The sequence below is a fragment of the Ischnura elegans genome, chromosome 4 (genome assembly GCF_921293095.1).
Source record: "Ischnura elegans chromosome 4, ioIscEleg1.1, whole genome shotgun sequence".
Lineage (NCBI taxonomy): Eukaryota > Metazoa > Arthropoda > Insecta > Odonata > Coenagrionidae > Ischnura > Ischnura elegans.
Window position 1 is genome coordinate 100,375,370 of NC_060249.1, and position 27,484 is coordinate 100,402,853.

The 27,484-nt window shown below is 35.3% G+C and overlaps 1 protein-coding gene across 1 annotated transcript in view; it reads left to right on the plus strand.

The window, feature by feature from the left end:
* Positions 1-9,698: 9,698 nt before the first annotated feature.
* The window catches only part of LOC124158207 (cytoglobin-2-like), a gene marked incomplete at its 5' end in the record, with an annotated part of 57,914 nt that continues 40,128 nt past the window's right edge, over positions 9,699-27,484 (plus strand). Inside the window, 2 exons of the mRNA XM_046533395.1 lie at positions 9,699-9,715; positions 14,870-14,974. Coding sequence (XP_046389351.1) covers positions 9,699-9,715; positions 14,870-14,974 — 122 coding nt within the window. The remainder of the gene's footprint in view (positions 9,716-14,869; positions 14,975-27,484) is intronic.

Genomic DNA, 27,484 nt, shown 5'->3' on the forward strand with positions numbered 1-27,484 from the left:
TGCGATAAACTCGAACCTCTCGTGGGGAACACATATAAGGAATAGTTGCGGAATAGCCGTGAAGAAATTAGGATTCGTCAAGTGTATTAAGGGAAGATTTTCGTATGAAAAAGTAAAAGAAAGGAGCTATTTCACACTCGTCCGACCGCACCTTGAATATGCAGCGAGCGTATTGGATCCAGTGCAGAAACACTTAATCCGTGAACTGAATAAATACATAGGAAGGCTGCGCGGTTCGTCAGACACAGCTACGGCCGTAATGACAGCGTTACCCAGATGTTGAGCGAATTAGGCTAGGAGCCACTAGAGACTCGGAGGCTGCGCGGTAGGCTTAGATTGCCTGAACAATTGAGAATGGATATCTTTAAGAGTGATATGGAGAACATAATATTATTCCCCACTATACTTCCATGTCCTACAGAAGTGATAAATTAAGAGAGATGTTTCGCCGAACGGATAGATATGGGAATTCGTTTTTCCCCCGAACCATAAAGGACTTTAATAAACGCTAATCCCAACCTCGTTAGAGCACTTCATTTTTTTAGCTGCAAACGGCTGGTGTCCTAACACCCCCTGCCACACGCCTTTTAGGCGGCTTGCAGGGTATTATGTAGATGTAGATGAAGTCTCAGAGATCGGGAACACCTTATCAAATTGGGTTGGACAACATTGCCCCATCTGCCCAGTCATACAGCCCAGATCTGGCACCGTCAGTCTTCCATCTCTTCGGACCTCTTAAAGACAATTTGCGTGGAAGACACTTCGATGATGACAATGGCGTCATTCAAGAGGTGAAAACATGGCCTCGCGCACAGGCTTAAGAGTTGGTGCTGGCAAGGAATACAGGCACTTGTTTCACGCTGGCGGTAGACCGTACAAGTTGATGGAGGCTATGTTGAAAAATAGTACGTTCAGAAGAAACATGCAGCTATATTGTCTCTAAAATTTAACATTTTTGAATGAACAGTTTCTGTGAAAAAAATTTGGGGCATTATATATAGAATGACTCTCGTATAAAAATGAAGTCGTGGAGAAAATCTCGAATTTCCCTTTACATGAAAATTTCTCTGATTGTTTTTTTCATCAAATCGACTCTGCAGTAGTTAGGGCTGTATTCCAACTTGTGTGTCCTCTTAAATTAAATAATAATTTTGTGATTTCCGTTGCTGAAAAGCCTTTATACTGACGCCGTTTAGGATATTCTTCTATTATACACGCTTTTTCTTAACTTGCTTAAGGTTAGGATATAAATATTGCGCGCCAATCTATAATCACCTATAAGGCTCTTCCACAATCATTTCCAATAAACCTAATCAGCAGCCGCTATTTTTTCCATAGTGATGAATAGCTTATTTTTTACACTTCAGTGCATTTTTCACTTTTTTGGAATACCTCATACTTCGAGCATTGTTGCTTGTGGGTATCCGAAGTCTACACGCAAGGCAACCACGCTCCACATATTTACATTGGTTAATTTAAAAAAGTTTTCTTTCATTCTGCTTGGAAGAGACTGTGATAGCTCATTTTTTAAATGAAAAAACATGAAAGTATCAGTTAATTCTAGCTATGAAATGATACCAGAATCAACCATTGAATAACATTCATCGAGTGTCCTAATTGGTCAAAATTAATTCCGATATTAAAATAAAATATTTCACGCCAAAGTTTTAGAAAATATATATAATAGGAACGTCGTAAAAAATGTAAATAAGCAAGTAAGCAGAAGGGATATTTAAACGGTTCCAATTTACCCTATGCGAAATAAAGTAATTCTATGAAATTAATTACACTAATTTAATCATCGATAGAAGGAATCTGACCAATTACACACAAGCAATCAAACTGAAACTTTAGCAAACTGAACGGAGCTTTCCGTATCTATTTGCGCCGCCAAGTGTTGCGACATTCCATTTTACTCAGTGCTCATCCTATTGCGATTAATCACCGCCGAACTGAAACAATCTAATTTTACTTGGAGGATCAATACTGGAAAATATCACAAGCTTTTGTCACACCGCAGAACTAGAGAATCCAGAAATTGGTTGAATTTAGAAGATTAAAAGCAAATTCAGGGAAGATTTCGAGAAGAAAATATTCATCCATTCGCACAGAAAATAAAAAAATGAAAATTGTGTAAATTGATGCGACACTTTCGCTTTGTTTACTACCACTATGGACACAAATCAGTCGATAATGAATGTGTTTACTGTGAATTTGAGTCGTCTATCCAAAAAAAAACTCTCATCTTATCTCGCTAAGCTACACGACACGACAGATATACCCAATAAATACCTGCCACAGAGGTCGGCAGAAAGTAAGAATAATTACAATGAAAACGTAACAAGCGACTAAATTCATAGTTTTTCAGTCCAAAAGTCACAGTAAAGTGAGGCGTGTATTCAAAAAATCACCAGGGAACTAATAATAGTTGGCCATTAAAAAAATCCATCCTTCAAGCACGAAATACAAACTATTCGCAAAAATATGTTTTACTCGCAATTATGCAGCAGAGTCACAACAAATAAGACCTCTAGTTTTGATTTAAACGAAATAATCAAGAAAAAGTTGCTTGCCATCGCAGGACAGCCCGGGAATCGAGAGCAGTGTTTACTTAAAAACCACAGGAGAATTTTCATACCATAAAACAAGTACCTTATCCAGAGTATTAAAAAACATAAATACTGTAATATGTAAATTTGAAGATCCCAGTAAGTATGATAAAATAATGAAGAAAATATGAAAGCAATTATTACAGATTTATTGTTGAACTGAACATAAAATGCAAGTCTGAACTCATTTTCCTCGAAAAAACACCTCGTTGGAGACACTATTACAGCCAATGATCATTGTCAATGAATCCTTTGATAGATATGCATGCGAACGTGATGTAATCGATGGAGCATTAAATTATTTGATGAAGCCAATATATGCCACCGTTACTTATTTGAGGGATCCTTAACTATACACCACGCAGGGCAGAAATGGTTGATTAAAATCCCGTATTACGGCAATAATAATGAGCTCCAACGCTATGCTTGTGCAGTATGCAGAGTCACAAAATGAGTCGGTACCTCACCTGTTTCGCTCCTGGCCCGCGAGCCTAACAGCTTGAATATTATATTCTCTGATCCCATTAGCGTCTTGCTCTCTCACGTCTCCCTCACGTCGTCCTCCTGAGTATAAATTCATTATTTCTGGTATTATACCTTACACGTAGACTATTACCTAGTGTGGCATTCGCGGCACACTGACATAATTTATGTGACCCATTTCTCTTGACGCTGAGATAATGATCCGTGACACAATTTTTGGGAGGCATTCAGCTCACCTACCTCGACTCGTAATCCATAAGAGAAATTGTCATTCATCGCAGTACTTCGAGGACAATTTTAGGTGCTCCCGGCGTTGCGTGACGATCGTTTTAAGACCAAGCTGAAAAGTAGGAGAATAATAACATTCCTTCAAACGATACGCGAAGCATACTAAGTGATGCCAGATCTGAAGCCGTCCTACCTTCGAATTCTAGAAAAATTATAGGGTAATAATCCCTGGACCTTAGCTCACCCTCACTATTGTTCTAACGACTTGCACTTAGGATAGAAAGCCCCATAAAATGTTTATAGAACACTCGAATGACTTACTAAGACTACAATAAATGTCAATGAAAATGGGTCTAAAAAACATCCCATTTAGAACTGATATCAGAAAAAAATTAAGGGAACGTATAATACCTGTCGTAAGGGCGATTAGGATGATAATTTATTATTACAGAGTTTAATGTCGAGCTAAAATGTAACTCTAAGACATTATAACCTCGAAATGAGATTTTCGTTAACTAAAAAGGAGTCGATAACCCAAAAGTAGAGATTATCCAAAGTGGTGCCAGTATTCCCCAGTATGCAGAGAAAAAATTTTAAGCAAATTGTACTTTCCCTCTATCATATCAAATGGTACCACAAGTACTTCCATCTATATTTATCCAATGGAATTCGCTAATCACTCATTTACATCATTAGTTTGAAAATGCCTATAATCTTAAAAATACAGTGAAACTACAATACAATACTTCATTATAATCAGATCCTTCTATTTTAAATATTCCTGCGTTATTTTGTACTATATAAAATTTAATATTCATGATCTTCTCTATATTTCATTTTTTTCATAACTCAAAATAAGCTAAATATGTTGAGAATAAAAATCTTTGGAAAGAAAAGTTCAAACAGAATTACTCCCTAACGTAAAATTTTATTCCAAAAATATAATACACCAACTCCATTCACAAAGACCCTTGCAAAATTCGGGTCTATTAACAGCTATACAATTAAGTTACACTCACTCCCAGAGCTCCTAAGTTATATCTGTATTCGCTTTAATAACGTATTAAAACCCCCAATAATGGGAGGCGCGAAAAATAAAATTCAATCGTATTCTCACATCAAATATTCGCAACCGTAGCCCTATTAGGGCGGCACAGGAATAATATACCGGGTAATATAACTGTAAAACACAAAACGCTTTCTGTTCACTAGTCGCCATCTTTGCTACTACCGCTTTCTAGCGGATCGCGGCGGAAAATTTTCACGCACATGGGCATTTTTGCTAAAAAAAAAAACTGTTTGAGTTGCTCTTTCATTTGACATATAATTTATAACTGTAAGTATACTGTAATAAATATTATAAAGCGTTAAAATCCCGATATTCATTTAATAACACTCTGACGAGAAGAATTTCACGTAGACAACACTGATAAAAACGAAAGATACGTTCGCACAAATAGAAGAAGCCTAGCAGCAAAAAAAAGATACGTGTTGAAGGTACAAGGAGATAAAAAAATTCACCTCAGCGACTCTCCCACCGTTCCAATCATCCATTCCAGAGGTAACTGGCACAAAAATTTCCGAGGCCCACCACTAACTCCCCCTCGAGTTACCTTTCCGCAATTCCCGGATCCCCAAATGGAAACCTCCTCATCTCAGCTTTCAGCTCAAGCCCGAGGAAAGTAACCCAGGAGTCGTGCTCCAACTTTTTTTGTGAGCTTTGACACTAAACCCTTACGTTGGACGGTGTTCAAGCCCGTAGGTAGAGACTGAGTGAGGGGCGCAAAGAAAGCACCCTGGTGAGTAATACCCCAAGTCCTGCCTGAGTGCTCGTCTCTAAGTTAAGTATTTTTTGCCGCAAGCAATCCACCGAGGAAATTTATCGTATTTCTCCCAAATTGAGCTGTCGAGATGCCCAAATATATCAAGGACTCATCCAATGAACAAGCGAGAGAAGCTTCCGTATTGTTTATGCTTATGCAAAAATGTTTGCTATTCTAAAAAAAATTGTCGCATTGGGGAAAAAAGGAAATTTAACATTCAAAATTTCTGGTTGATTAAAGGTGATACTAAAACAACTACCAACTACGAATGATTTACTGGATATGTTAAATAATTTTTGCGTTTAACAATTTTAAAATTATATTAAATACTGTTATTTTGGAGCTGATTTTAAATTACTGAAAATTGAATTGCAAATACATCATTTAGAATACTATAACACGAAACGTATTACTTGGTGCGGACGAGTGCAAAGGGTGTGATTAAAATTCCTAAGGTAGCTCGCATCCAGTTCTCAGAAATAATTCCTCATAGCTCTCAACAATAGCAGCAACATTCAAAGGCTATATTAAAGAAACACCCTCTCGTTTTTACAAACATTTGAACTCAGGAGAGGACTCTTCCAGTTAAATTTGAAGTTTGCTTCCATTAAGCATAATGGCATCTGCCGGGAGTATCATTACTACTTTTAGTTCTCTCAGACATATTTTTTACCTCATATTCCATTATTTTCTCCTCCACGAAAATATCATAAAAAATTTCACCCTTTAAAATTTTAAGAAAATTAACAGCAATTGTGGGACAATTAAAATCAAGGCAAGAATGAGCTCACTCCGCTTTGACAAGACTCCGCTTTGGAGGCTTTCCTTCAAATATTGATATTTAAGAAGCTTTTACGTCATATACGTTAAAGCTATTATAATTTCGTCAGGTAGGCGATTTAAAATGCGCATTATTAACCTTTAACTAAAATAGAAGTTGCGTAGACTCCGAAATTCTTTGTATATGAACGAATAATAACTAAAATAAATAAAAACAATAAATTGTATCTTAAAGCGTCGAATAAATAATTTTTAAAAACTCTTTTTTAATATGGAGGCATATTAAAATATTTATCTTGCATACAGCCGCATTACCATAACGCATGTTCACGGTAAATCAAAAAGCAAGCAGAATTGAAAGAAGTATGGAATACACGCGATTTACTGTTATATTTTTACTATTTCCGGAGAACAAAGGCACGTCATGTATTGGAATGCCAAGTATTACGGTTGTATCTATTAATGGGAGCCATAAGATGAAAGGAATGGTTCAAAAAATTCATAGAATCGATTTCCAACCAACTGGAAAAGTAATAAATGCGTGAAATACTTTCATTTTCATTCTATTCACTTGAACATCAAATGCTAATTTCTACTGTACCCGTACATTCCACGAAAAACTTGCGACATGCATAATTCATAAAGAAGGCCCGCATGTTTAATTCCCATATATTATCGCTAACCTTATTGATGCGAAAAATAAGATTCTAGACACCAGGGATTCATTCCCTATTACCAAAAAAAGGTGGAAGTAAAATTTGCAGTTAGATTTCCCGGCAATCGGAAAATGAGTAAGAGAGCTTTCAAAAATAGGAGAATTCAAAAACAATTTGTTAGAGTTAGATTGGCGAATACGAGATTCGATGAAAATTAAATGTAAAAATATCTAATATACGTTAGCCCCAAATTTTATCATTTTAAGACATACATGCAGCTGCAAATGCAAAATTCAACGGCACAGTTAGTTTTACAAGAGAACTGATCCCAAAACCTACGTTTCCGTTTTTGTCTAAAACTTCTCTTCCTTAGTGTTTATTGATTTTTTTTAAATAAAGTTACAAGAAAAACTGTTAAAATAATAGGAATAGCCATTAAATCGTGTGGGGAGTAGAAAGGAAAGAATGAAAGATTGGGAGTACAAAGCTTGCGGGTATGATAACACATGTATCTATCTCCACTTCTCGCGGGCATATTGGCAAAGTGAAGTTTTCAAGGAACTTGAACACTTACTTTCCATTCCTGAAGCTACTGCAAAATCAGTATTTCTCTTATTGCTTTTCGTTTCAACCTTGATCAGTATTTTCCGTAACCCCTCACCAATATGACAGTTATTATCTACATTCCATTTATTTTTTCGAAATTTAAAACGGGCATTGTGCAAGATAAAACCTTCAAGACGACATGCTATCACTCATAATTATGCGTCTTACTATCATAATACTCTTCACATATCATTTCACAACCGTAGCTCACAAAAAATGCAATCCTAACGAGCATATGTACGCAAAAATTTGGATTCTTAAAAACTGGATTTCCCAACACAAATCAATCATAAACTATGGAATTACACTAATTGCCCTTGCAAACCATAGTATAAACAATCATACCTTTAGTTTCGATAGCACTGAAAGTTTTGATTATGAAAGTAATGTCTAAAAAATAATATCTAAAGAAATGATTCATATCTCTAAAAACAAATATAACTGCAATAAAATATAAGACATTGACTATCAAAATAAAATTAATATTTATTTAATAAATACAAATTGATGGTAACTATGATATTGTACTGTCTTAGTTACAATCAATAAAAAAAAGTCTTTGCAAATAAGGCATGTCGAAATTCTTGTCTCTTACTTATAATTTATGAAAAATTGAATTCTTTTTATTTTTATTTTATTATTGTAAAAAAGGAATGGAACAACCTTTCCTATATTCAAGTATCAATTAAATATAATCATACTCTTTCATTGCCCTGACGAAGATATAAAAAAATATTGAAACATTGGCAAACAATTTTGCACATCATTCTTAGTCCTATCCTCAGAGACGCTAATCAGCAGGACAATTATAAAGCTCAGCAAAAACGTTCATCGCACCAATTATCCTCTCAAATGAAAGTTCAGTCTGACAAAGGAGAGAATTAAATAAAAATGGCATGAAATATAAAACAAAAAATAGAAAAATTATGGAAAACAGAGCAAGATACTTGAGGAAAGTGCGATATTGTGAGTCAATTCTCGTCCAATTTTTTTTCTAAATTGATTCTAGATTCATTTATCCGTGCATTTCAACTTTCAATTGTAGTGCAGCCAACAGGTCGAACGAGGCCTTTATTTCAAACTTTTATAAACTATATTTCATAAATTTTCACTTCAGGTAAAGGTTATACTACCATTAAACAAAATTAATATAGTAAAATTTAGATATCAAAATTCTGTTTCCTGATACGTTTAAAAGGTACACTAAATTCAGGTAGCAGATCATCCGAAAATCGAAAACGAGAGAGTGAAATTCTGAGGAACAAACTAAGGCAATGAATTGAATGAATGACTAAGGTGCTAAACTAGTAATTGGGCAATACCCGACTCAAATCATCCTAACTTAGGATGATACCATAAAATTTCGATCAGTTCCATTTAGCCCTTTAAGGTAGAAAATTCTTTCATAGAATCATAATAAATATTATTAGTATCCCCTCAGCCTCCCATGGTAAAAATGGGCCATTGACTATGGAAAGTTCTGATTACCTCCTTTCAAGAATAAATCACAAAAGGGTTGCGACTAAAGGTACCATATCATGGGGAATAAGGTTTCAATATCCTTTTTTTCCTTTTCCTTACCCGGAGTAAAGTTTTCATCCGGCCCCTCCAATCTTCCGGAAGATGATTTATCCCGCTGATGGAGGCAGCACACTTATTAAACGGGATTGCCTACCTTTCAGGAACAAAATGGATGCAGGATTTCGTGCGTCGCGCAACCGATGACCATGCGCCCAACGCTGACGGACTACACGAGTATCACATCGGGATCTTCAGTCTTCCGTGGCCGATGGTGATACCCAAATGATGGAGTTATATCGCTTTGCCTCCATATTTCCACGGTGATTGATGGCAAACCCGCCCAACGCATCGTTTTCAATTCCGAGCGGATCCAAAGCCCTCTGGTCCATCGTCAATCATACACACGCGTATTTCGACATTCCTATCGGATGGCAGAAAAAAAAATTAGAAGCACCCGAAATGAAACGTGTTGCATTTGATGACTACTCATTCCACTCACACTGCCAAGTGCATTCTTTACATTCCATTCGCTCGCAGATTCAGGGGCTGACCCCCCCCCCCCCCTCGAACAGCCTTTTCGTCTTATTGGAATCTTAAAATTTCTATATCATGTATCCAAAAAAATTCACATTTATATAATTACCAAATTGGTATGAAAAAAATTTCTAACTGACTTAATAACTTCTTATTCCATTGTTTTCCTTTCAAAATGCTTGGTCACCATGTTAAGGAAAAAAATGTCAGTTATTACTTCTAACATTATAATTTAAATTTCATTAAAGCGTTCAATAAGTGTAAATTGGGAAAATATTTAAACATCTAAAATCCTCAATTTGCTCACGCGTATCTTCATTTTTTTCTTGCGCTATAGGTTCTTTCCGAAAATGTTGATGCTCAAAAGTAGCTGGATAATTAGCCCCGAAATTTCGCAAATATATGAGCAAAACCTTAACAAGAGTATAATTATTTTATCAGTCACCTCATCGCAATAACAACCAAGTTACAATATGTATTCGTTTTATTTAATTTCCATGATGAGATACATGTATGTGTGCAATCTTGTGAAAAGAACGGTAATTATGTCTGTTATAACTTCTAACTCGGCCGATAACACCAAAAGTTGGAGGTAGCGATGAAATTAAAAATCAGATCAGTAACAAATTTTCACTCTACTTTATCTATCGAATAACGAAACTAAAAATGCAGTGGCGTCAGCGAAAGACTTAGAGCAGGAATGAGGAAAGGGATTGTCTCATAGAGACGTTGGAATATTACTCACACTACGGCAATCTAGAGACCTGGATACTCTAAAAATAACTCGTAAAAAAGTGCAGTAGGATGAATCACAATAGCTGGCAAATTCAATATATTTAATGCTTGGTTGCAATATTGCTAATGGATTCCATATTGCTTTCAAATTACAGTACAATGATTGGCGACACCAAGATCGATATTTCATTTTGATGTGTACGACTTGTTAGGCACCGTGAAGTATAGCTAAAAAATGTTTAACTTTCACCTATCTTCCGAACATAGAGGGTTCAGCGTTTAGTTTTGAACACATTCCAATGAAAAAAGTATATACATTTCGATAGCTTTACTAAAAGAATTTTGAAGGCCCAGATTATAATGAAAAATAATTTGACCACATTGCAAGTGAAGATTACAACAAAGTGAGAGGAAAATTCTAAAAATTGGTAGGTGTCAAAGCTTAGCATTTCTGTCTCACTTAGCTACCTTGCTACAGAAAAAGAATAAGGCAAACATTCGAATTTCAAACATAATAAAAGAGTAACTATCCAATAATTGAGAAAAAGTGCAAAACTTTCTGAGAAGTTTGCAGCATTCCAAATCAACTTCACTGAATTGTTAAACGATTTTTATAATGCTTTTATTCCCTCAAGAATATCATGAGATTCTTCAAATGCGAACAAGTTTTACCTGTCAATCTAAAAAAAAAATTAAAGTACTTAATAAATCCGAAAAGTTAAATTGTTCAAACCTTTAAGAACAGTAAAACATTTTGAGTAAAATACATGTTATAGGAATCATCGAATTCTGTCCCTTAAGACTCGATCAGTAAGATTAAATCTTAAACCGATTAATGGGTCAGTAAAAGCTTTCGTCATTGGTTCTTAGCCCACAAAAACTTAAAGGGATGAGGATCAGCCCTCAGAGTTTTTTCTGTTCCCAAACTTCTCCTCCTTCCTTATCTTCACTCACTTTAAACCTTTCTTGACAAGGGTCTCAGAGACTTCCGGGACGGAGCGTATATTGCCTGCAACGGCCTTCCCATGATTCTTTTCACCCCGAACTCTTTTGTGACTTGACGCTAGATGCTGACACTGATATCGCTCCTTTCTCTTTCAAACAATTCAACTCCCTTAATAATAACAAAAGTGTTATCATCAAGGCCTGAGGAGGAAAATGTGAATAAAAAGTGCTCTTGATAAATACTCTGCTCATTATGGTAAGACTCATTAAAGGTAATAATTGATGAGGGTTAGAAAAACTTTTTAAAGTAAATTTTCACTTATAAATCATTATTTGGCGAAGATAACCGCATAAATATCATATATAAAAATGATAAATATCAGTAACTTACTAGAATGTTAGTGAATGCGGAGGGATCATCTATACGTGGCCCACCGGAGACATTACTTACACCGCGGTAGAAATTGGTAAAAACTAAGATGCTATGGTCAAGGCGGATCTCCTCCAAGCCTAAATCAATCATCACAAATGATTTTTAAAAATTAAGTAGTTATTGGAAGCTCGCTGAATTTCTTAAATGTTCAAGCATTGAAAAGTACGGCGTATATCGGTATATGTATTTTACTAAGTCCATATACCGGTGTATTCGGGGTTACCATTTCAAAAATATAGGTACCCGATGCATTCCTTAGAATGAAAATTTATGGACCGAAATTTATAAAATACTGTTTACGAGTAAAACTTTTATGAACTGATTTCCCTGATATATATGGTCGGCGGTATTTTTCACGCCATGATTTGCTATAAAAACATAAATTTGCTCTAAAAACATTTTTTCGTAAATAAATTCACAGAGAACGCTTGTAAACATGGTAGTGTAAACCTTGAATCGTCTGCGGAGACTATCGCCACGTAAATTGCTTCTTAAACCTTTAAAGCTTCTATTATTGGCACCACGTGCTTTATCGAAAGTGATCCGGTTTATAGTACTGTCGTATTCTGCAATAACTTTTACTGTGATTACGCACGGGATATGAGTGTTACAAGTCTTACATCATGCAGATGTATTTTATATCGTTTTTTACCTACTCGAGGCTCTTCCCCAGATGATGAAATAATTGCTTTCTACCAAAACTTGACTTTTGCTTCTGTCTCAAAATGTTAATTTTCCGCGGACAATTTCATATTATTCCGCACATTGAATGGTTGGAGTAATGAATGGCCACGTGTAAACGCAAAAAATTATCATACCTAAATCTATATCTCGCGATAATATTTATCTTGCGTCCGTGGGATGCAAGGTGGTGTTTTCGATAAACATATATTTTACGCCCAGATTTAACTCAAAATATTTACATTATATCAAAAGCTGGAATGATATTACTTCACATCAATTCCAGTAAATTTCGGAAGAGAGTCCAGTAAATTTCGGATGATACATCTATTGATTAAAAAATAAACCCACAGAACTAACTGATGAAAAAGCTTCCCTGCTCTGTATTCGTATTAAGTTGACCAGATTCCCTAGATTCTTCTCTAAACACAATTCTACTTCCCTCACTATTTTTTTGAGAACCAAATTTGAATTAGAATGTTGGTACAAGTGTACAACGTACGACAGAAAAAATAGCGGGATTATTATAAATAAAAATATACTTAATACCGATATGGTGGTTAATTGGCTTAATTTTAGCAATATATTCATCGGCCAATTGTTATAATTTTAAAGTAACGGATTCCGATACATTCGTTTATTGGTATAATATACATTATATCCTTATATTGAACTAGAAATAATATTATTATGGTATCATAATATTGAAACCATCAATATTTTGCTTATTGTTAGTAGGAACGACTGATGGGCTGAAAAATCACTTTAAAGAATTTATCGGATACACACGGTAGAAACTTTAAAAGCAGCCTATATATCATGTAATATACCTAAGTAATATACCTAAGGGATGTTCGAGTAGTGCTTTTTGATCTCGAGTCGAGTATCGAGTCGAGTTGAAAGCTACTCGCGAGTATTGAGTCGAGTCGAGTTAGGTCATTTCTGTATCTGGCAATATGGCAATGTATGCACCACCTTATTCCCATTTTTCCAATCCCCTTGAGAACTTGGCTATTCCGAATGCTTAGGTTGATGTCAAAGGAAAAGATAATAAGAAATTTTGATGGTAATTGTGTAAGAATTAGGAGATGATAGAAAATGAATGTGTCTTAAACAGTTCCATAAGTACAAATGAAATGAACTAACCTCTAGTAATATATTTTCAATTTAATTTATTAATGTATCCAAACTGCTAATAAGAGCCCTGAATAAAAGCATTTGCACCACAGTAATAAACTTTAAATACGTCAATGAATCATGTAATATTTGATCTTTTTCAAATTCTCATGCAAATAAGTCACTTGTTCTACATGAATTATATCGAATTCCATAGCATAATTTCGCTCATAGAATATCGACAGCTAGAGTCACTTGCAAAAACTAGGGATGCGCGAGTAGTGCTTTTTGATCTCGAGTCGAGGAGTCGAGTATCGAGTCGAGTTGAAAACTATTTGCGAGTACCTAGTCGAATCGAGTTGAAAACTACTTGCGAGTACCTAGTCGAGTCGAGTTTGGTCATTTTGCAGGGTTTGCATAAGCAGGTTTTGACGTCTCCATGGTACAGCTCTACTACCTGCAGAAAATTGTCTTTCTCCACTTGTGTAGCTGGACAAGTACTTACTTGCCAAAATAGCTGTATTTGAGAACTCTAGGAATTTTTATTAAAAATTATTTAAACAATTTAAGGCTCTTGAATCTTCAAGGAATTTAATTTGACGATGCGAACGAACTATAGAACTTCGCTTTAGCCATGGGGACCAATTTTTTTCTTAAATTCTCACTTTGTTTAATCAACCTTAGCAAATCTTGTTTTGTTAGTTCAAGAAGGAAACAAAACGCAGCAAAATAATAAGCAAAAATTAACATCGGACGTAAGCAATATTCGAATAGGCAAAAAGATGGCACTATTTTTGACGTCAAACAGGGAAAAACCGGCAATGTCCGCTGAAGCCGAAAAGTTACAAGTTTATTCGTAAAAATCTAAACAATTTTTACGCATTCTCCCAGCGTTTGAGTTAAGAAAGTGGGGTAGGGTATGAAAGTATCGCACACTAAAGTCAGAGCGACACAGAGGTTCACTCCGATTATTCCGAATACGCCGCCGGATCGGAAGACGGTCGTCCGCCACGGTTGACGAATCCGCCCACGTCGACACTATGGTGTATACACCAAGCTGAAACTCCCAGGCCAAGGCATTATAATGACTTATCGACTTTAAAAACTATATTATTACATGATTTACATGGTAGCGCTTCCTGTCGGCAGATTTCTGAACCCACTGGCCTCGGTAACTCTGTTACCGAAACTACTCGACTCGACTCGACATTCGTAATACTACTCGAAACACTCGAGTTGAGTACCAACTACCAACTACTTCCAGTTTTAATATTTTCCAATTTATAAGTGGACAATTACGCCATAAAACTTTTACGAAGAAAAATTCGGAACTTATGTAACTGATATTTAGTATTACGAACACAAATTTGGGGCGAAAATTTTGACTCCATTACATTATAATTGATATAAAATTTGGCAAATGCACGGGTTTAAATTTTTCAATAGTTCTAAGTGTTTTTGTAATCTCTAGAGAATGGCCAAGAAAACTAATTTTTATCCCTCTTCAGTGCAGGTAGCAAAACGCAGCCAAAAATTAGCAACTAAGTTGGATGATTCTACTATGGGAAAATAATAACCGTAATCTCCATTAGGGTCAACGGTACGTCATTTTCACGCATGTATAACCTCTATTTAAAAGATAGGTGACGTGCGTATTATAATATTTTACTTTAAATATATGTAAACATTTTCCCCACTGACGCTGTTTTCTCATTACAGGCTATTCGAGACCCATCCGGACGTTCAGGAGGTGTTCATGTCATTCCAAGGGATAGAACTGGAGGAACTGAAGCACAGCAAGCAGCTACGATCCCATGCACTGAGGTGGGTAGCGATTAAGCCAGCAAAGCGCGCACATATTCATATTTCTGTGGAAGTGTTTAATGCTTAAGTGTTTCCGATACTTTCAAGGTGAAATACGTCAATATGCATTGATAATAATTATCATATTTCCGTCTTATATGAGGAAGCAAAAAATTATTCGAAAAAGCAGTAACATCATTAAAACTGGAAAAAATGAACTTAAAAGCGGCACAGCTTTCAAGCCGTAATTTCCAAAACCTGTACAAGAATCTTAAAAAAAAACTATATTGCTTTCACAAAGCGCTAGTATCAGAACCTGCAGTAAATTCATAGGCAGCACCTTGAGGTTTAGATGCCAAAGGAGATTTGACATAATACAGCTCATCTCATTTTAATGGAAAAGGTTCTCATCCTGTCTGAGAACTAATGTCATAACCCCTTAAAGATGTATTGTGAAAAGAACATACCCTGAGAATTACTCATAATATTTCTACAAGAATAGGGATTCAGAGAAGAATTGTGATTAGCCCGTGGAGTCAAAGCCCCTTGATTCGAATCATTTTTTTATGGAAATTCATGTAATTACAGCAGCAGAAATCCAATCCATCAATGCTTTATGACGAAGTTTCTTTAGTATCCACCGTCAACAATACACTCCTAACTTCTTAAGTACCACAAATGACGACATATGCTTGAAATATTGCAAACAATTCCAACATATTAATTCAAGAAATTTCCTTGCAAGACAAATGTATACTACTCCACATCCACTATGTTTACTCTTCACGAGTGCTCTTACCTTGGTCAGCACTGCAATGGTATTCATTTAGCAATTCTATTTTTCCACCTCACCATAGAAAGGTCCAAAGCGTTAAGTAGAAAATTTATTTATAAAATTGAATTTTCCTACGACAAAAATAATAGTCATTTAATTTATTTTCGTGAGCACATTGCCCAATGAAAAGAAATTTACATCACTTTTAACAATATTAGAATCGACCCATGCATAAAATAAGAGATAAAATAATATGTACCGATTCAAGAAAATGCACCCTTTTACTTCATTTATGGAAATTTACTTTATTGGAGATTAACTCCATAGTATCAACAATACGATTAGATGACAGGGCCATTATATTATATACCCATAAAAATTATAAGTAAATTAAATATACATCATAATTCGGGCGGGATTATATTCCTATTAAGAGTTAAGTAGCCTAACAGAAAGGTGCAAAATGGTGTTCACATATGGTGTTCCTCAATCATAACAAAGTGTAGAATGGGTCAGGCCAATATAGTAGTATATAATATAGTAGTATATAATATAGTATAGTATATAGTATGGTAATATAGTAGTATAGTATATAATAGGCCAATGAGTAGACACAGTAAACAGCTATGGAGTGGGTTATCAAAATTAGTCTCTCCTGAAGAAGAGGGAAACTAATTTGAAATAGTCTCACATATAATTACATCCAAAAACCAATAGCAGAACTAGGGCATTGGAAATAATTTTCAATGGAAAGCAAAGATGAGCATCAGAAATTTCAGAGCAGCATTTTCCATAAATTATAAGCTTGACTGGAAAGAAAGTAAGGAAAGTGAGCGTATGGGATGAACTACTACAAATAATTCTTAGAAAGGATAATTTACGACGATTAGTGAATGGCAAATCGATAAATTATAATTATCTTCCTCAACGAATAATCCAGAACCTTGATTATGCTCGGAGTAGCCAAGATTTTAATTACATTTCTCTTTTAAATCCTCCGGGTTTTTCTGAGATTTTCCGGTTCATTGGAAGAATTTTAATGATATCCGACCCTTTCTATACCCGCATTTCAACTTTCACTGGCTGAATATCTCTAGACTAGCTCATTATCCTTTTCTATTCCAAGGAAAAATAAAAATACCGTTTGAGTATTCGTACCAAATAAATGATATAGAATGAAAAAAAATGGAAAAGAGACTGAAGACACGATATTGGCCCTTACGTGATCGATGCTTCGAGACCATTTGCTGAGCGACGTAACAATAGGAAACAAGCGTCGCAGTCAATTGCCGATCGACGAAGATGAGAAATCCAGTAGGCCCAATTCCTGTGACACGATTTAATTATCCCTCTAAAGGCCTACTCAGCTACTTCATAAGACTGAAAATTTAAATAAAAACAAGGTTTACCAATCTCGGTACCCTCCTAGACTAATGAATATGATGACAGGAGATCAGATAGCAGAAATAAAGTTTAAAAATCTAAAATAAACTGTCTTTATATCTACTCGGTTTCAATTTTTCACATATATATATCTTAACTAAACTTAACATCCAACTCTTTATTTTAGATAAACCCTGCGTGATTTAGATTTACTACACCAAAAGCTTTTATAACATCTAGTTTACTTTAATCTCACTCTATTGCTTCTCTGAAAAATGACGGAAAAACTGATAAAAATCCGTTTTCTTTCGCCTCAAATCGCCTTACATAGAATCACTCTCAAAAAGAGACAAAGCGTGGTCTCTAGGTAGGTGAAATATAGCACGAAAAACCACATCTACCGGCTTGTCGAGGAAATTCAGTTTAGCTTCATTCTAAAGTACAAGACTCGCGGCTTAGATAATCCGCGCTCGGGCATATTGCCATTTGAAGTACACACCCGAAGTATATTTTTTCTAAAAGGATACCATATAAAATGAGAGAAGTTTATCACTTAGGTCGTTAACTCATCATAACCCAATGCTGATTCTAAAGTAACATGGAAAATGTTTAGGTACATTTTCAGCTCTATTCAGCAAAGAGTTAAACTATGCGTTCTTTTGTGCTGTTAAGTTTAATGGCAAAATATGTAGCTGCCACAATAATTACGCAGGCCAACAATGAAAAAACATTTTTTACTGAAAATACCTTATTCTTATGTTTTTAAAGTTGCTGAATCCAAATATGATGGTTTTAAAGTTGTATCACCCACCATTTATTCACAATTTACAGTTAAATTTATGAAATCAAGCAATATTCTTAGAATTTAACAGCTTTTTTATAGTTTAATAAAATTGAAAAGGTAGGTGTAATGAACGAAGATAATAGGGGATTACTGGTGGTACTTCACCGAGAATTTCAGCAAGCGATTCATCGCAGAAAAAGCTACACAAGAAGCTTCTAGGAAAAGAGAGAAAGAAAATGTAGACCAATTCCAGTTGACAAGTGAACCCTGTATTATCACGCTGTAGTAAGTACAAACAATTTTACCACGATGTAGTGAACAGTAAATACAAACAATTTTATGATGTAACACAGTGCGTCATTGATTTCCCTGTATACCGTATAGGGTTATTTTACTAAATATTAAATACATATTGCTTGGAAACTATGGGTGATACAATCAAAAACTAAGGCCAGTTTTGGATTCGGCACATAAATATCTATAAAGATCAGCTATTAAATTAAAAAAAGTTTTCAAACAAAATTTTTTATTGGCCTGTGTTATGATTGAGTAGAAAATTTTCACATTTTTTTTTTAATGAGGAGTCTTGAAATTAAATTTCTGGCAGAAGCAGCACTGAGTTAAAAACTTAACCGGTTAATGAGAATAATATTTTTGCTAACAGCTTACGATGCCTATACCATCCTATTTAGTAATATTCTTCTTTCCTAAGGAACATTGGATAGAAAAGCAAGCAGAGGATTTGCCGGGATTGATTTTTGGCTCTCTCACGCCAAGGAATTTTGTTCAAGCCTCGCTGCAATTGGATTTCCTAATAGCATCCCACTACGTACTCGAGCGCAACGTGGAGAGTACTTCAAGTTTAATACCCTGCTATTCGTACGGTGCCCCTCAATTTGGTCCCCTTCAACGCAATACGTGTAGGCCAGCTACGGCATTTCCGAACTAAGTCACCCCCAGCTCATAATCCACCCCGTTCGATTCCGAGCGATTCGACAAATTAGCCATCAATCATGGAGCTATAAATGCGGGAGTAGCTTTAGACTCACATCCCCGGCCGCACGACCCCGAAAGCTTATAAAGACACACTTCATTTCACGAAAAAAAATGTCAATTCTGGATGATTGCGATAGATTGCTTTTTATTTTTTATCACCAATGGGAAGATTTAAAATGTTCAAAAAAGCATCAAAATACTAAAATTAATTATAAACTCAAATACAAAATGTATTAACAGATCTAAATCGATGCAACAGTGACTGGTGATAGTTGAAGGGTAGAAGAGAATTTGCCTTTCAACTGAGGAGACGCAAGCATAGAACATTGATGAAAATGCTACAACATGAAACATAAAATGGCAATATGCAGCCAAATACTATATGAAAATATTTGATAAAAGTATTTATTCATAAGGATATTGAGGACAAGAAATTTTAGAATACTTGATGTGTGGAAAAATAACGTCTACAAAAAGGAACAAAAAGGGACAGCCTAGTTTATCAAAGAATGGATTCCCGGAAATGTTGGCCACACTCAGAAAATGCTCTAACAGAAGACCGAATATTGATGAAGCAGTAATTTTCACAGCAGATAAATTTCATAGGAAGGATTTGGAAAATAATTCTACACAGCTCTTTTTGGCATTAATTATATTTTGAAGAAACAATTTGGACTAATCTCAATTTAATATCACTTGAATTACTGTGCAAAAAGTGAATCTGTTCCGATTGCTCTTCTGTAGGCTAAAATATTCTATGAAGGAAAGTTTATATCATTCAATTTTCATAGCAGATAAATTTCATTGTAATAGATCCCACTCAGAAAATTGTGAAAACATTTTCGATATCCATTCTTTTGATTATCGCATTTCAAAAATCAAAATTCAAAAAAATTTAGCTAAGTGTACACTGTACAGCGTGCTTGTAATGTTAAATCATTCAAGGAGACGTAGATTCAATATTCCACAATTCATGAAGACCCAAAATTCATCACTAAACTGCTCATCTATTCCACAGAGCATTCCAAACTAGGTATTTTTTGTTCAAAACAATGAATATTTATATACATCTCCCTCCTCCACACCCACTACCATAAATATTATCATTAAAAAAAACTATCAATGACTCGCAAAACTATTTTCCAAGTTAAAATTAATGAAAGGGTAAATAAACTCAACACATGCATTCCACGGTAAAATAAATATAGATAAATTTTTAAAAGCTTCCATGATTTTAAAATCAGGTCTACAATCGAATTAATTATTTTAAAATCCAACGACAGCGATAAAATATCAATAATTTTTACTTTTATAGCATTTACTCAGGCAACCGAATGGATTACTCTTACTGACCATTCACGATAGAATTTCAAATGTGCAGGTACACGAATGTAATTGAAACCCCTGCACGAAAAGAATCTTCCATGCTTTCATTTATTATAAAGATAATCAGCCATTATTTTTTAGGTCAACAAGAGGAAAATAAAGGACAATCATCTGCACTGATCTTAAAGTTTCCAACATCAGCCATAATTTCTAAAATCCAGCTATTTCGCCATGCTTGAAACATCATAAAAAACTACAAATGGTAATTTCAACACTTCAATACATAACTCAACGACAGACCATGCTTTCAACATATTATGTCATTTTCAAGTTATATAGGTATTTAATTATTTTTTAGTATTCGAACATTATCAGGTAAAATTCAAGGTATTCCTTGAAAATTACATTATATGTTGCAGCCATGGTCGGTTGTTGAGTTTTAAATTAAGGCGTAGAAATTACCATTTATAGTTTTTATTATGCACATACGGAACTTCCACCAAGTCAATCCTGAAACGATAAATAAATACGGTCATAACAATATTTTAAATTAATCACTCAATGAATACATTTATAAAAGCAGCAGAAAATGTTCGGAAAAGGATAGAACTCTCAATTCCATACTACAATAGTAAGAGCTTCAGGAGAACGGAGAAACTGCGACTTAAACGAGAACGAAAGGGTTCCCTAATTTCCGAATCCGCCGACACCGAGAATCACTCACTAAGAGCAAGGAGGTGAGAACGCCAGAAGTGATGAATCCCTTCAAGAGAAGAAGAAGAAGCAGTTAAACTCGAGAGAAATACGAAGCCCAGAGGCGAGAAAGGCCAAAGCGAGAGTAGGAGGAGATGGTGGTGGGTAAAAGGCATGGGATGGTGGAAACAGGAAGCTGGTTTAGTGACTGCCTTAAGGGCCTCGAGACTGAGTGAGGAGCTGAGCAATAAAACGTCCGACGGGGGATAATACGTTGGCGCGAGACACGTAGGAAGGGAAAGCCTGGGAGCGGGGGAGAGATGATAGCTGGGATTGCTCGCGATGCTCTCGAAGCATCGTATGCAAGGTACGACATTCGAATCACGATGGTTACGAATTACAAGTGAGAAATCCAACCAGAACCTAATATCAATGCACCGAGAATAAATTGTGCTTACAATTACGATATGACATGATTAGACTATATTGATAGCGAATGCATTTTTAAAGGAAACAAGGTAAGTGGTTATATTATAAAAATCGACTTAATTTATGAAATACAGAGATTTTACCATCTGAAACCTAACTCGTCGTCAGTTACACAGTAATGCACACAAAATAAGCATCTTTTTTGTTAAATAATTCTCCAAAGATGATAAAATGATGAAAATATCACAATGATAAAAATAAATGAATCAACAAATCGTCATGAATAATAGTAATTAACAGAGATAAAAATTAACATTTATGTGTAAATCGTCATGTTATGTGAAACAATTGCTACAGTCGTTGTACATACTCTAATTAAGCCGACAGAGTGAATCTCTTAATCAAGGAATCCTTCCCTTCCCGTGGCAAAAATAGATTTTGAACAGAAAAACATTTCCTTATGCTAAAAAAATAACTTATTTCGTAAGAATAAAACTTAAAAATAATTTTGACCATATATTGAGGGTATGCATTAATAAGCTGAATAAAATTTGTCTTATCATGATTAATATGTTTTTCTTTTTCAATCCATTGCTAACCCTCCAAAGTTATTTCCTGGCCACGGTAGTGATATTCATGGCCATTGTAGATAGAATTCAGTACATAGTTAATATCTCAAAGCACGCGATAGACCCGTAGAAGAGATTATTGTATTAAATTCGATAAAATACCTGCTTTCTGAAAAGTCCACATCGCCGCAAGATTCTAAAAATCTTGTATCACCCAGCCGCAGGGGTAGAAACAGGATGACATGCTCTTGAGACACCATGTCATATAACCCCCTTTCTGCTTTCAGGAATGTTTCTCGACAAAAGCCCGACCATCTAACGGGATGAGTGAGGGCACCCGATGTAGAGCATCACTTAACGTGATGGGGTCCTGTGGGGTGGGTGGCTGTAGAGACAGGAGGGACCCTCATTCCAACGAGACACGCGATCGTGCACTCAGCGAAAGCCATGAACTGGAATCCGCCCTCTTCACTACACATGTAGCTACTGAGAATGAGAGGACAACTGAGGAAAAGTGAGAATTTCATATTCTTTCTTTTGAAATTGGTCAAGAAACTATTGGTCATTGTCGTTACACATTCTTCAAATCGAGAAACAAGAAACACAGATCATTATACCATAAACGACCATTGCTGACAGTTTAAAAAATATTTCCTGTAAGCAACGCAGAAATTTCCATGTAAACTTTTTCATCCTGCCGCTAAAATATTGATAGATATACTCAGAACGTGAGAGAAATACAGGTATTTATGCGACAAAAACAATAAGCGATAATAACTAGAAAAAAATCGCAAAACCAAACGATGTATTTCTCATTTCATTTAGAATATTTATTGGAAATTACATTAAGGTGTTGAATATTAATTTTTCCAAATAACTACGTAATTCATCCTCTATTTGGAAAATAAAATCATTTCCCACTTCACAAGGTCGTAAATACATTGATGAGCACTTATTAATAGTTTTTTTAGAAATAATAATATTATTAACAATTATTTTTTACTTAAAATTAAGTGACAATTTATTTAAAACCGAATAATATCATGCACTATATCAAATAAAATTTCATTATAATAAAGAATGAATACTTGAGGTTTGTAGCTACCTGTTTCAATAATGGCCTGAGATACATTATTGCTGAGTCAGGTTTGAAGCATGCGCTTGATTAGCTAATGGGCTCACTCATTGTATGCTGGGACATAGATAACAACCAAAAGCATGGTGACAAACTAAAGCATTAGCGAGTTGGATCAACGATTGAATAACGGCGGTGCCCGGACGTATGCATTCACCACCTACAACATCAGATAATATCCTGATCATAGCAAACATCATTAATGACATCCTCATCCTTCTTCTGTATACATTCTCAAAGCAAATTCAGCAACCACACCTTCAACCCTCGTGTATTCCAACTTAATACACTTTACTATCTGATCCACAGTGGCTTCGAAGCTCAAACGGCAGCCCTGTATAAATTATTTACGGTTTAAATGACGTAGTTTTTAACAATGCATGTTACCTAATCCTACTCCACGCAATTAATTAATACTTACTAAAACCCATGAGAATAAATTACCAGATTTATTAATAACTTGGGGCAGCTCCAAAAATACTCCAAAAGAAAACACTCCAAAGCATAGGCAGAAAATACAGGAAAAATCGGATTCGTCAGAAAAGGAGCATCATTTTAAGTCTTAATAAATAAATCAATGAAATAAATTCGATTTCATGAAAATGAGATAAAATATTCTCAGATATTTTAACATTCAGGAAGCACGCTAAAAAATTCTAAACAGTCAAAGAGAGAAAAGCGGAAGAGAATATGACGGATCAACAAAACTGAGAGGATCTTTCTTTCCGTCCTGGGGATTTATTTCTTATCAATCATAACGAATGTCTTTTTTTCTCTGTCACTCCTCTGATATATCGAGTGACTGGAGACTCCTTGCATCAGAGAAAAACAATATTTTATGCTGGAAAAAATATCACTGAAGAAGAAATGAGTTGGAAAATATCAGCACCGGCTTTGGGAAGAACATATATAATAGAGTATGTGACTACCAATAATATGGCAATGATATTTCCTGACTTTCGTGAGGATTCATCATTTCATTCATTAAAATGATCTGAGGTTCAAACAGTAATCCAGTAACCCAGTTTTTAATCAACTCGCACCATTTTATACATTGAAGTAGTGTTCAGAATCAATCACAGTTATAAATTTTAAGAATATCAAAAGAATCAATTAATACTTTTGAGATTGACCTACGATAATGATTATCTAACTAGGTGAATAAGGACGAATTTTAATGAAAATTCCTCTTTTTACGACTACATTTTTCCGCGAATGGAAATGTAATAAACCATACTCACAATCTAAACCAAAGAAAGTAATATTATTTATTTACGCGTATTTATCGGAATTTTTACGGAATTTTACGGAAATAATCTTCCAAAATATTTATTCTACGTAAAATTCAGCTACCACCTGAGAAAACTGCGGTGTTCACATTTTCAGTGTGTGGGGACCAGTTTCATCACCTATGCATCATCGCACTTGAAGATTTTCATTTCGGGTGCTCGCAGGCTTCACCTGACACGTGACCCTTCGATCAGCAGCATAGCCCTAAACCGAATGCAATATATACTTTTTAATTCGTCCCATGCAGAGTTAATACCATATCAACAAATCATGATGGAGAAGCAACGCGAATGTATGCCATTGGATCGAATCCTACCTTTGCGTAAAAGTTGCACATCACCCATGTTTCGATGTAGTCTCTTTCACTCACGCCATTATATTATTAAATTAATGCGTCTATAAAATTCAGTCAAAAAAAGAGAAATGTGTTCTTCACAGGTAAATGCCTGAGCACAAACTATAAAAAAATACCAGGGAATCAGCGAGCTCTGTTTCTTTTAAGACGAACAAAATAATAAAATTTAATTTTTGTAACCTCATCTAAAGAATAATTTTTAGATTTTGATCACCAAGTTTTTCCGATTGTTTTGGTGAAAAGATGGCAATTATCATAGCCGAAATACTTGTACATAAAAACAGAAATTAATAAAAAACAGTAATGGATATAAAATTGTACGTAATGGATGTAGACATTAAACTCATTGTTGACCAGGCAGGCCTTTGGCTGACAATCCACGAGTTTTTCATTATACCCCTCTACTTTAACGTGGAACGAAGGATTGTTTTATTAAGAAGTTCGCCGACTTTTCCGTTAAATTATACTCCCAAGATACAGGGTGTTTCAGGAGAAATCTGCCATCCTTAAGGAGGCGGTAGAGGAGACCATTTAAAGCATTTTTTCCGTATTATCAATAACAGACACTTTGTTACTTACACAAAATATTAAGTGAAATACTGAAAAGGCTGGATACCAAGGAAACCCGTTTTCATGGTAACTGGAAAGTGCACCCAAAAAAATGTTTGCGTTGCCATAGCTAGGTAATCATAGCCGAAATACTTGTACATAAAAACAGAAATTAATAAAAAACAGTAATGGATATAAAATTGTACGTAATGGATGTAGACATTAAACTCATTGTTGACCAGGCAGGCCTTTGGCTGAAAATCCACGAGTTTTTCATTATACCCCTCTACTTTAACGTGGAACGAAGGATTGTTTTATTAAGAATTTCGCCGACTTTTCCGTTAAATTATACTCCCAAGATACAGGGTGTTTCAGGAGAAATCTGCCATCCTTAAGGAGGCGGTAGAGGAGACCATTTAAAGCATTTTTTCCGTATTATCAATAACAGACACTTTGTTACTTACACAAAATATTTATAAAAATTTCTATGACCGATTTCGGCTATTAGACCATTATCAAATACAGAAAATATAAAAAATATGGCGAGGACAGGTTTATATATACTATGTTTCTAAATGGGGTGGGGTTGGTTTGAGCTGGGATTGGTAAATTCCTGAAAGAGATGGGGGGAAAACAAAGCTTGTCATTCGGATTGTGGGGGATTTAGGAGGGTGATGAGTAATAAGGGGAATGTGTTGGGAAAGGTTATGTCGTTAACAAGTTTTTATTATTTTTTTATATTTTCTGCATTGGATAACGGTGCAATGGCCGTAACCGGTCATAGATATTTTTATAAATATTTTTTGGAAGTAAGAAAGTGTCTGTTATTGATAATATGGAGCCCTTCCACCACGTCCAAGCTTCAAGTTTCGATTTATTTTCATTTTGTCCGACTAACATGGAGTCGCAACTCCTTAGTTACCTAGCTATGGCAACGCAAACATTTTTTTGGGTGCACTTTCCAGTTACCATGAAAACGGGTTTTCTTGGTATCCAGCCTTTTCAGTATTTCACTTAATACTCTCGATTTTTAATGACATTAAATACTTAAGTTTGGACGAAAATGTGCGAAATTATAATTTTCTGAAACAATTAATATGAAAATGGGTGAGATTGCGCAATCGTATTGTTGATACTCGCTTAAAGCTCTCGTTTAATTAAGCTCAAAGATTAATCGTTTCAGACAATTGTTATAGCATATTTTCGTCCGACATTAATTACTTAATGTCCTTAAAAATCCACAGCATTAAATAATATTACGTAAAGGCTGGATAACCAAGAATAACCGTTTCCATGATGACTGAAAAGCGCAACAAAACGAATGTTTGCGTTGCCATATCTGCGTAACTAAGGAGTTGCGATCACATGTTTATGAACAAATAATGCTTAAAACTGTCTCCCCTACCACCTCCTGAATTATTGCAGATTCCTCCTGAAACGCCCTATATATGCCCGTCCGAATAAAAATAAAAGACAAAGAAACATCCATTCCCAGTTTATTCCTTCAGCTAATTTTTTCCGCCCCCAAAAACTTATCTCCCTTATACGAAGGGTGTTTCGAGTCTGTATAGCATTTCACACAGACTCGGTTTTCGCATCACCCATCTCAATCTTCTCGGGACGCTTCCGAGAAACAAAGCGGTTCGTTGCTTAAAAGGAAAGTTGGTCTAATCTCTTGACACCTGAAATCACTTTGGAAATTTATCCTGAGAGTGTTAAATCCAAGGCATCCGCAAGGGGTCGGATAACATGAGGAAAGAAAAAATCAGAAAGGAAGCTGAGGTTCGAGTCGTTTCTGAAGACACAAGCCCCACCAATAACGACGTCAGAGAGGTTTTTGCCTCGGGATGTATAAACTGACGCCGAAAAATGATTGAGTGGACCGTCCTAAGAAAAACATAGAAGGGATAAAGGTATGAAAGGGGCCCACGGAAGAACAAGAGACTGGATGGTAGCATGTGGCCCGTCAGATAATTGATTAGGTAGTCCATAATATATGAACAATAAAGGAGTACCGAAGATATTGGGTCGTCATCACCAGAAGTCATCGATTGAGCTGAATGTTTTCAGTAAAACTCCGTTCAATCTCTCTTTAACCACCCACTTCATTCATTCTTCATCATTTTTGTCGCTTCCAGTGTTTTATGAAATTGTCGCAAACCATAGTTTTTTACTAAGTCACAAACTATTGTTTTCATATCGATGGCTAAGTTCTAACAACACGTATCTCAAAAATAGCAACTTTTC